Consider the following 12,682-nt stretch of genomic DNA (forward strand, 5'->3'; position numbering starts at 1 on the left):
GATTCAGATTTCAGACTTCAACACCACCTCTTAAAAATCAGAAGTGAAATCAGACTTCAGACTTCAACACCTCTTAAAAATACAAACGCCACCTAAATTGAAACTGGAATAATGAGAATTCTTGAGAAAAGAATTCTATTTATATTTACAAGAAATTTACAAAAAAGACCTTGAAGAAATAGAACATTTGCTCCGATATCCTTCATGAACTCCAGAATGGGAGGCGTAGTCTCTAAGCCCCTTATCTTTCAAACTTTTTCAACACTGGTCCTTATTAAAAAAAACCTGACAAAAAAAGGAATAAAAGTTAAAATTGTTAAAAATACAATAGATTTCAACACAAAATGCAAAGTTGACACAAGCAATCTTTGATCTCAAAGGATTAGTCGTGACCAAGTAGAAGCAGCTTCTAGAAATCAACCACCATCCCAACGCATCAAAGCAGCTTCTAGAAATCAACCACCATCCCAAGGCATCAAAGCAGCTTCTAGAAATCAACCACCATCCCAAGNGCATCAAAGCAGCTTCTAGAAATCAACCACCATCCCAAGGCATCAAAGCAGCTTCTAGAAATCAACCACCATCCCAAGACATCAAAACAACTTCTAGAAATCAACCACCATTTCAAGGCATTATCGTAGTAGATTTTTTTTTTATTATTCTTTTTAGTTTTACGTCTTTTGTTATAAAATCATAAATTTAATTTAAATAAACATTTGAATATTAAGTTAAAAATCAATTTAAGAAACTAAAATAACAATTAAATAAATCAATTATCTTAGCAAATCCAACTTAAGTAATCTAAATGAAATAAGTGTAAATAACATTGATCTAATTCACAATGAAACATACCAACATCTAATTAAAAAAAAGTTATTGATTTAAATACGCAAATAACATTTACAAGATTAAATCAACCCGTTAACCAACAAAACATACGTCTAATATGATAAGTTAATACAATAACATGTCTAAAATAATAACATGCCATCGTCAAATGAATTAACAAATATTGCATATTGGGTGTTCTTTTAATGGTTTTCAGTATCTATGGGATTTCCCCTTTTTCCGCCAACTCTTTAGCCTTAAGAACGTTATGCCTTTCGTGTGAGTAGGAACTTACCCAACAAGGAATTTCGCATATATATGTTCTAAACGTAAAACCATAAATTCATAACAACATAATTCTAATTTGCATCAGGGTGTCAAAGTTCATTATGATAACAAATTACAAATAGTCCCACCTTGTCCTATGCTCTTTTTGTCCATGACATGCCAAACATTGGACTATTTTGTCCCGTCCAGTCCCATGTAGTCTGCATATCAAACGCACCTTAAAAGAATTGATATTGTACCTTATTTAATTGACGGAGTAGTCGTGTAAACAAGTTATATGCTTGATTTTCTCATAGCAGAAAAAATGATTTAAGTTTGGTGTCAAATTTGATAAAACATACATTTTGATAACGTGTAGAAGAACAACAAAACAGAGAGAAAGAAAAACTGTGTATTCTCATCAAAAATAAACCCTTTAAATAGGAATAATTACAAAAAAATAATGATAAGCATGCAAGGAGATTTACTCCTTAAATAACTCTAAACATTTATGTCAGTCTTCATCATCACATCCTTTCAACAACGACACACTTATCTTACAACAACTTTGACTAGTTCAGAATACGCTTGTTTTCTTTTAACACCTATAGTATAAGGGCTGAAATGAGCTTTAGACAAAGTTGAAGGGCTGAAATGAGCTTTAGACAAAGTTGAAGGGCCTCAATTTGATATAAAAGATCGTGTGAGAAGAATTGTCAAGATGAGAAGTGGAAGAATTGTTCCTACTGAATCCCAACCATCAAAATCCAAGTCCAGATCTTTACCATCAAAATCCAGTGAGAAAAAATGAGGGGAATCTTTGCGGTTCGTCGTATGGTACGTAATGGAGTTTACTGCGGTTCGCTGTGCTCTTCCATTACTGAAATTGCTTCAGCTTCTTCTTATCCAGCAACAACCCCATATTCGTACTCGTGTTCCTTTTCTTCTGTGACGAAACCATTGTGGCCGGCATCCATCTCTAAGTTTCAATCTGGACAGCAGCCTTCCAATCGAAATCACTCTTCATCCCCTTCATCAGGTACGATCCCTGATCTTTATGCTTTGTATGTTAATAGCAGACGATTTTGTAAATTGGATGTTTAAGGGATAAATTAATCGGGATTAGGGTTCATGCTTTTAACCCTTTTTGTGTTTTCTAAGGCCATAATATAATAGAGCTGTGGGCTCTCTTAAATGGTGCATTTAGTCGAACTTAAAACAAGATACACCTTGAAGTAGAAGAAGAATGGAATTCTTACTTTAAACTTGCAAGAGTCAGTTACCAATATCCTTATGTTAGCCACTTCCCCTGTTTAACTAGAACCTAAGTTTGAAGGGATGAACATATTATTGAAGAGAAATGCAATGGAGAAGTTTACATGAATGACCACGTACAAACTTACTTGAATTTCACTGAACCATGCCTACACTTTTCTCAATGTTAACTACAGGATAAGATGGGATGCTACTAGAAGTCACATGTTTTCTGATGATAAGGCCTAAGGGTGCATATATTATAGTTTCTATGAGCTTTTGAAGCATAAGGGTTGGAGAAAAGTAGAAAACGTTGGGGTTCCACATTTAGAATTTTCTTTTTAACCGTTACGCTTTAACTCGTAACACTTTTCTACTCTTCAAGACTTTATTGCCTCTTCTATTCACGATGTTAATGTTGTAGTGCAATTATGTAAAACCATTGGCCGAAACAAGCCTGATAGCTTCCCATCTCAGAACGTTTAATTCATGACTTCTCCCTTTCTTTTACATAGCTTAAAATGATGAAAAGAAACTAAGGCGGTGTTTGGTTTGCTACAATCTGATGGAATATGAAGGAATTGGAATGGGTTAATTCCATTGACCAAATTCCATTCATGCTTTTGGTTCATTCTATGAGTTTTAGTATGGAATTCCAATTCTATATCATGGAATTTAAATTCCTTGGGTTTTAGTAAGGAGTTTCAATTCCATTTTATCAAATCTTTTGAGAAAGGTTATTACGCCCTTATATTTACTCTAATCCATTCCATCCCACTATGACGGTCATCACCACCATCACACCACCGACACCACTGTCTCTGCTACCATTGCCACTGCCACCAATTAATATTATTATTAATTTTTATCATTATATAGTATTTGTTGATTAAGAAATAAAGTATGAAAATATCGTGAATGGTTTTTTTTGGTAATTTATCACTAATTTATTATAATTCTAAGGTTATATTTAGCAAACCTAACAAACAGATTCCAATTCTTTTTACAGATTACTTTCGAATTCTTGCATATGGTCAAACCTGATTAAATTCCATTCCAATTCCTTTGAAGTGTAGTTTCATTCCATGAGATTGAGACAAGCTGTATTTTGAGGTTTCTTCCACCTTTGTGTTTTTTATATGGTGTGCATCATGACACCAAATCAACAAACTGGAACAAAACGAATGCTTTGCTTATTATTGCCAACATTCGAGAGGTTGACTCTCCCAATTACTCCATACAGGTTATTCTCAAAATATTCCACCTTCCCTGCAAACACCCTCTCTTCTTATTTCTAGCCCCTCCCTTAGGACCCTTACCGACCTACTTACCCCTAACCTCTTTACAAGGTTTTTGGTCAAAAATAGCTGCCGCTAACTAACTATTACAATAGTCGACAATCATGACTGCCACTAACTACTACAAATCGGTTTTACTAAAATGCCCCTTGGGCCTTGACCATAGGTAAATAATAATGTTGATCAACTTTTTCAAATAAAGGTACAAGTTAAATCTTGTTATTCTTTGATGATTGTCTTGTTCTTAGTCCAGAAAAATTGATTGCAGAAGATTTCATGGAGCTGTTAATTTTATATAAATTGCCAGAAAACAATTCATGCTTAAGGTCTCTTGTAATGTTAATAGTTTGTATCTGATGATTAAGCCGCTATGGCTTGATATTCAATGTAGTCTCCTGTTTGTAATAAAAGTTCTGATGGACGTCATTTGACAATGTTTTACTTCTTGTGCTTACTTTGTTGGAGGCCCATCTAAATTTACTTTGCCGTCAATTCAGTGGATGATTTTACTAGTTATTCATGAGTAAACAACAGTCTGCATGGTAGTAACAGAATATGAATACTCCGACTACATACATTTCCATATTTTGGTGGTTAACCAGACCCATACCTATACCTATGCTGCAAAACAGGACAAACGGGCCTCTCTGGTTAATATTTTATTTCAGAAATCCCACATAAAGAAATCTTGGAGTTATGACTTCATAATTGTTGAGAGCTGTTCCTTAAATCCTTTCTGCAACAAGGAAAAAGTTCCCGAGTTTTGTAGTAGTAATCAGTTTTGGACTTTTGGGTGCTTATCAATCCAGAAAACATGAGAAAGGTACTTGGATTACTTATTTCTGTGAAAATGATCCTATATTCATGAATCATGACAGACTTGCAATTTATGTGCTTTACGACACATGTACTTGATGTCTGACTTCATTTGCTTTTGGACCAATATTTGGGACGACGTAATCAGTGTATGTCTTTGTGAAGTTTATTAGTTGATGTATTTAACTTAATGTGCATTTATAAACCGATTTGTATGGTATCATATTTAGATGCCAATAAAAAATTGCAAGAATATTTGAAAGTTCTCTATTGGGAGGCAGAATTTTATGCCTCTTATCTATGTCAATTTGCTATTGTGTACTTGAGTCATGCCCTCAATCTAATGGAACAAACATTCGATGTAAGATTAAGAACCAATGTTATTCTTAAAATGGTGATTTGATATAATGCTTGGGAAATTATTTTTGACATTGTTGTTAGAGATAGGGAGAAAAGTGAGGAGCAATGCAATTGACCAAGATATCCCTCATTTAACAGAAAATCTGAAAGTCTGTTTATCTGGAGGGACGAAATTCATTGGAAATTGACAAATTTCAGGGACGAAAACCGGTTAAATGAAGTTTTAGGACGAGAAGCATCAAGTTCTTACTATGCCTGCAGCTCTGTTCCATGTGTTCCCTTGAAATATTGTTTTCACATTTCAAGATTAAATTATTATAGTGATCTTTGTTTAGTATACTGAAGAAGCATGAGTCAACAGAAGTCTCCTATGCAAAATGAGAACACACATTGCCCAATTACATCGAAATATCATCAAATCTTCATCGACACCCTTTCTGCTCATTGTTGAAAAAAGATTTTAAGCTCTTTAATATGCAAAGATCATTCTTGTAGAATGCTAAATACAACAATTTCGTGTTAAGGTTAAAAGTCAATAGCTGAAAGCCACATGGCTAACCTGTTTTTTATGATGTTACATGGGATGCTACCATTTATATACATTTGTATGTGATTGCCTGAATGATAAAATTAAAACAAAGAACAAGCTTTTTAATGTTTACTAAATGATTATAACAGGTCAATCTAGAGTGGTTACGGTCGAGTCAGAAGATCAATTTAATAGTTTACTTCGCAAGGTTCAAGGTAAGTACACATCCATCCATCTTTATTTTCCAACCCATAGTATTTGCTTATGTGTTACATGCCTGATGCACATATCCTCGTGTATGTTTACAATGTCATTCAGATGAATCCTTGCCCGCAGTCTTCTACTTCACTGCTGTCTGGTGTGGGCCATGTGAGAATTTTTATTTCCATATTTATCTAGTTTCTCTAATGTAGGATTGTTTGCTATATGTTTTGAATTCTTTAAAGTATTATCGAGTTACTTGTTTGTCTTCTACTAAATTTAACCTGCCTATCTCTCTTCTTTTGCAGGTAGGTTTATATCTCCGCTTATTGGGGAGTTGAGTGAGAAATACTCTAATGTCACCACCTATAAGATTGATATTGATCAAGTAAGTTTATTCCATGCTTCCAAGTATTTGTATCGCAGCATAAGGTAATTAGAGACTATAATGTTACGCTGTCCACTAAATATGGCCTTGTGATTAAATAATACAGCATCTTTTTTAAAAGATGTTACTTCTTCGGTTCCAAGCCAGAAATACATTACACATCAAGAGTTTTAAAACTATTGTTCTTACGGTGGTGATGTAACTGGCGCTATCATGTGTAGAACGTGTAAATAGATAAAAGGTTTATATAATAGTTCACTTCACATGTCTCCTTGGAGAATGTATAGTCTGCAGTTGCACTGAAAACTCTTTTAGGGAAGATGTTTCAGGTGTTTCCTTAAAAGAGGAAGATCTGTGATTTGTAACTTTGAGAATTAAAATGTCACTTCAATTTTGTGTCAAATTTTTAGTTTTGGTAGCATTTGGTATGCAGACCGGACTTAACTGGACAAGTTGTATGTCGGGTGTTTGGTACGACTAGGACAAAACTGTTAAAATGATCAGATTGCCCCCCAAATCCTATTTAATTATTTCATATATACTATGATATTTGTAATTGAGTAAATGACACAAATCAAGTAATACTTAAATAGTTTATTTTATATTCTTACACGATTTTCATATTATATATTTAAATTTAGGTCTATGTATTAGTACCAGAATTGAATGAGGAATTTGATATAGTTGATGCTAATTTGGAAGAACCCAGTTCGAAGAAGGAGAAAACTATGTTGTATTCACTTTGGATGGTCCTTATGAATTAGCGGAGCCGGCTGTGGGCCTGTGGTGGCTGGAGGAGGTGGTGGGTGGTGGGTGGTGGGCGATGGTGACCATTAAACCAAATATCATATTAGGTATAGAGAATGAGGGTAGATTAGTAATAATTTAGTTTGAACGAGTCAATGATAAAATCTTGGAACGACCTAGAAGTTGTTTAGAGATATCAACCAGCAAAAAGCTTTTATTCAGGAGATCTAACAATCATGCAGTTGTATAGCAAAAAGCTGATCGTTTTTTGTTGTTTTTACCTTTTGGGTGCGCTGATGGATTTTCCATGTTCATGCAATATTCTTTTGTTCTTTAGGGAACTCTTAATAGCTATTTTTTGGGTATCGAATGATTTAACCTTTTCATATCTTCTTGTCTTTTTAGTAACATTTTCTGGCTTTTAAATTCTTTTTAATATCCTTTTCAGTTCAAATTTGTTGGAAAAGAAGAGAAATTTTGCCTTATTTCCAAAAAGGGGAGAAAGTAGGGGTTGGGTATGGCGAAAGGGGATGGGGTAGTAGGGTGATACATGACTTTCGAATTGGGTTGTCTTAACAGTGAGAAAGAGGGACCAAATTGTTACGGAGTTTCCTATTTAGGAAAGAGAAGTGCAGAAATGGTCTCTCAAGGGATGATTATTGAAAATATTTAGGAACCACTTGTAACACTCCTTTTGGCCTTCATATTGGTGTTGCCAAACTTAAATTTATTCATATGAATTTTCTTTACATGTTCATTTATCTTCAATTGCAGGAAGGTCTCAGGGGAGCATTGGAGAAGTTAAATATTGCTGCTGTGGTAAGCTACTTATCTTCCTTAATTTTATGATCATGGTTTGCATTCCNCCAACAAAAAAAAAAGAAAAAAAAAACTCCAAAAACAAGAAACCAAAAATTGAGAAAAGAAGATATGAACAAAAGGGTTGTAAAGAATGCACATACATACACAATCAAAACTACCTGTAATGATTACACGTAAGTTATCCATCCTTACCAGGGTCTTATCGTTTTACCAGAGTCCTATGTAAGACTAGGGGTAGGGTAGTTTTTGAACCTTTGATATGATCTTTGTATGCACTTCTGTTTTTATGTTTGCGTAATATTTTTTTGTCTTATTTCTTTTCAAGATTCTCTTTTAAACTATTTTTCTTTTTCTTCAAACTTTGTGACAACCTTTCTGGAAATTGCATAACCTTTTTCTCACATACATTTTTTTTTGGAAGCCGGAGGTCTTCATAGAAACAACTGCCTTACTCATCAAAATAAAGGTCATGTTTGTGTTCATTCCACGCCCAATACTCTATCTCCAAGTGAGATATATTGGGTTAGTTTGGTTTTTATATATCCTCACATTCAGACACATGTGCAAGCATATGTTTGTATGTATATGGAGCCTCCAACGTACATATATCTTCAATTTGCCATAAAATGTTGAAAAAATCATGTGGGGTATTGTACATAGAAAAAAAAAATACTAGTCTTAGTTCTTTCCTTTCTGCTTACACCTTTTGCACAAGCCAGAGGTCTTCATGAAAACAACTGCTCTACCCTTTGGAATGGAGGACATGTATGTGTACATTCCCTACTTTCGAGTGGGATGTACTGGGTTTGTTTGGTTTGGTTCTAGCACGTGTTACTGTGACTATTGATGAATAATGAGTAGGCACAATATAGTAACAATGACTGCATGTTGAACGGTGAAGACCTATTTTCATGAGAAGGTGAGAGTCCGAGAGAGTGAAGGTACCTTCATATCGTGTGAAGGTTTGTTGTCAGACCTGTAAAGATAACCTTATATTGTTTGAGGGTCATGTGAGCGGAAATACACAGTTTCAGGTCATATGAAGGTTACAACCTTCACATAGAATAACAAATCTTTCACCAATATAAAGGTAACTTCACATTTTCTCACCACCTCAACGAAAATGAAAATTTCTCGCATGATCCTAACTCATTCATAATAACAACATCGTGGTAAGGATTGGTGTTTGTTTGTTTATTTGTTCAGCCAACTTTGCACTTCTTCCAAGGGGGAAAGAAGGTGTCGGAAATAGTTGGGGCTGATGTTCAACGGCTGAAAACCACCATGGAGGATCTCTACAAGTGATGCTACTTCATATACTCCCTGCAACTTGGATTTTGGTCTTATCATAAATTTAAGCAACACCCAAAGATTTTTAGTATTATATGCAGATTATTGTCTTTAGATTATGAATCAAAGAAGTATTATGTAGCAAGATTGTTTGTGATGAAAACCATGGCTCACTTTGTTCTCTCTGTTCACTTTAGAGTGTCTGTATATATTAAATTAGTTTATCGAATGAATTACATCGTAGGTCCTTATGGTTTGTTCAGAATCCGGATATGGTCCTCTTTCAAAACAAGTATACTAAGCGTCCTTTGTGGTTTGTATATTGTTACATGCTAGGTCTCTGTTCTTTACGGGGTTAGCTGCAGTCCGTTAACTCAAGGGCAATAATGTCTTTTTACCAATTTCCTATTTCATTTCAATGTTTTAAATGAATCCACTTGGTATTTAAACCACACAAGAAGCTACTAACAATAATTATGATTCCATTGATTAAGTTTAAATAATTTCATTAGAGGATTGGAAGATGGGAGAGGGAAGAAGACGATGGTTGGGGTCGGGGGAGAAGATGGGAGAGGAACGAAGATGGTGGGTGGGATTGCGCCAATAGGGTGGACACTTGTCATTGTTTAAATGGCGTTTTGATAAAGATTTATAATTAACAGATAAATTGACTAAATAGCTCCATGAATTAACAGATTGGAGTTAACTCCGTTAGAGACAGATACTGTAACACCACAAACTTTCATATTTGCATATAACATGTACTTTATATAAAAGAAATACAATTTACACCACAAAGGTCCCAGTAGTACAAGAAATTTATATACAAAAACAACTCAAAAATTCCATAAGAATGTTCTTGTACTATCACATGTATAACAACATGTATCTCCAAAATACATCAATCAACAAGTTGATCTTCAAAAAAGCAAATAAGCATATAAGGAAAATAATCAATTGCGCTGAATAGAATTTGACAATGGGTTTGAGTCAGTGATTTGGATATTTTCCTCTTCCCTTATTATCCCGAGACCCAACAAATCCTGCAATGCATATTTTAAAACACAAAATGAGGGTTAAACCAGGAGGTCTAGTGAAATAACGTTTTCTTTGCAATTACAGGGTGAAGACCACCAAAACCTGTTTAAAATTAACATTTGAATAATCAATCACTTCACATCAAATATAACTTCAGCAAAACAAAACTGCAAGTTATAAAAAGAACTTACCACATAAGAAGAATAACCACTCAGGTCCTCACAAACATCTGAAATACAACTCTCAAGCTCACAAGTCACAATTGATCAGAGCTTATGGTCTCAACCTCTACGATCATATAAAAGAGTAACAATAAATAACAACCACCAGAGTTTTTGGTTATTATCAAAAACTTTTACCATACAACCATATTTAAATTTAAATAAGAACTGATTAAATAATAACCAACGATCCTCCGAGTTTTATTTCAAATCACTACTTTTTGAAATACTCAAAATATGATATCTCAAAATCATTTGAAAGCACGACAATTAATACCTCCGGCTATAAGCCATCTTACGAATATGACAACAAGAGTTATAATAGTAACCACTCACACAAATGCCACCCTTATCCAAATGTACATCTCTACTTGATATGCCACCATTATCCCATGATATACCTCTCATTGATATGCTACATTTATTTCCACCTCAAATTTACAGATAAATATGTAGTTTTAGCCAATAATGGCTTCAAAAATAGTTTCATATCAGAAACTTAAATCTCAAGAACTCTCAAGTTCTTAAATCCACTTTTCAATTCTCAACTCAGTATTTCTTCCAAACAGACTTCATGTCACAACCGTTTTGAAAGAAAACAATAGTATCTTTCTCAACTTATAAACCACATTTGATAGATACAAAATACCCTTTCTCAACATAAAACAGTTTAAAACTTTTAAACAACATTTGTGAAAACCAATGTTTTTATTTCACAAGTTTTGGGCCATAACTGCCCCTCATCGGCCAACACTATGGCTGATGACCCCTTACTCATCGGACAACACATTTAATCCAGACAACACATAAAAAGGTGACCATGCTCACCGGTCACACTCTGTCCGGTAACAATCCTCACTAGTCATCACACTGTCAAGATATGTTCTCATCTGACAACAACTATGTCCGGTAATCAATCTCATCGGTCAACACTTTATCCGGTTAACTACCTCATCGGTCAATACTTTACAACATAAATAATAAAGCGGCTAAGGCTTTGTCCAATGAGCATCCTCACCAGACAAGGCATGCACGACAACACTCCAATTCGGTCAACACTTAGGAGTCTTAAATACTAAAACACTTGGGCGATAAAATGTAAGACCGGATACCCCTGTCCGATGAGGGTCTTCACCGGACAATACTTTATTCGATAAAGGCCTCATTGAACAATACATAAAATCAACAAACTCCTCACCGATCAAGCCATGGTCGGTAAGGAACTCTCATCGGACAGTACTTTGTCTGATTTCAGGTCCTTATCGGACCATGTAGCTTCATCAAGAAAAATACATATATTCAAACTAAACACCAATAGAATTTTTAAAACCATGAAACCAGTATGAACAAAAACAACCTGATTCAAAATTGTTTTAAACTCACCTCTTATGCAGGAATGAATTTTAAAGAAGATAATAACACTTGAATTTGCTTCTACTTTGATCCCAGTTCCTAAATTTGGCAAGCACAACACACAGATTTCTCACTTACTACATCAAACTTTCCAAAAATGGCAAAGAAGCTTGCCTCTTCAAAATGATCCCCTTTTATGTTTCCTTAACAGGAAGGTGTTTTAGAAAAGATAATATAAAACTCTTTTCTTCTCCACCCCATGCACATACACACATGCACATCAAATTTTATGCATATGTAATCGATGCAAAGCTTACATAAACTCACATTATCCTTTCATGCATACATATTTTCACATATATATGCATAGCCGAGGCTGGTGAAGCTGAAGCGGTTGCTGCTCCTGTAGTCACGTCCACCAAAGCTGCTCTAGCTGAGGTTGACGTAGCCATCCCTAGGGATGATGTCCATACTGTCACTGCTGCTGGTGATGATGATGATGTTGAAGATGGTGAAGATGATGATGATGAAGACGATGATGAACATGTCATTCCAGACACCGAAGATGATCTAGATGGTGACGACGACGATGATGATGAAGATGACTTTACCATCAAGTTCCAAAAGCCATCAACCGTTACCAAAGGTGTTGCTCTCGGGGAAGCCCAATCCTAGGGGGAGCAAAGACAAGGTGAATCGACTCCATCATGGCACCAGGACCCCAAGTCGAAAGGCAAGGCGGTCGCTGAAGAAGGTAACTTGAAGGTACTTTTCTCATGCCCTCAACAAACCTTATTTGAAGACTCTACCTCTCAGGTAGTGATAACTTCAGAGTACGAACTTCACATCCCTTCAACAACCTGCGGTCGACTGGAGTGGGTATCTGATCAACCCAGCTCTTATACTCCAACAGACCAGCAGATGTCTCAGCTTAAGGAGTCACTCGACCAGACTAGAGTAAAAATTCCTCTTCGTACCTCTAGTGGTGGTGAGTTTGACTTCCTTTCTGAAGCTGAAAGACTCGAGGCATTAAGGGTTGAAGAAGAACTAGAGCTTCAAAGGAAGCAGACTGAAGACAGCTTAAAGCTGGTCAAGTCTCTAGCTGCTAAAGTTCTTCCCAAGAAAAAGTCCAAGAAAACGGTGAGTGCTGTCCAAGCCCAAGCTAAACTTCTTTCTATGGCAGAAGTTGAACGCAAGAAGAAGCTGAAGCTTGTGGACAAGGATAAGCAATGGAGCGAAGCAAAGTTGAAAAAGAGACTAAGTCCCCGTC

At 35.4% G+C, this 12,682-nt stretch overlaps 1 protein-coding gene across 1 annotated transcript; it reads left to right on the forward strand.

Annotated features, from left to right (window-relative positions):
* Window positions 1-1,853: 1,853 nt before the first annotated feature.
* Window positions 1,854-9,026, forward strand: LOC112515244 (thioredoxin O2, mitochondrial-like). The gene is made up of 6 exons (XM_025121928.1): window positions 1,854-2,134; window positions 5,502-5,567; window positions 5,671-5,721; window positions 5,862-5,941; window positions 7,463-7,507; window positions 8,717-9,026. The coding sequence occupies exons 1-6, from the start codon at window positions 1,903-1,905 to the stop codon at window positions 8,813-8,815; spliced, it is 573 nt and encodes a 190-aa protein (XP_024977696.1). The 5' UTR covers window positions 1,854-1,902; the 3' UTR covers window positions 8,816-9,026.
* Window positions 9,027-12,682: the final 3,656 nt, after the last annotated feature.

The sequence above is a fragment of the Cynara cardunculus genome, assembly GCF_001531365.2.
Source record: "Cynara cardunculus var. scolymus isolate 2C chromosome LG 7, CcrdV1, whole genome shotgun sequence".
In the NCBI taxonomy this organism is placed as follows: domain Eukaryota; kingdom Viridiplantae; phylum Streptophyta; class Magnoliopsida; order Asterales; family Asteraceae; genus Cynara; species Cynara cardunculus.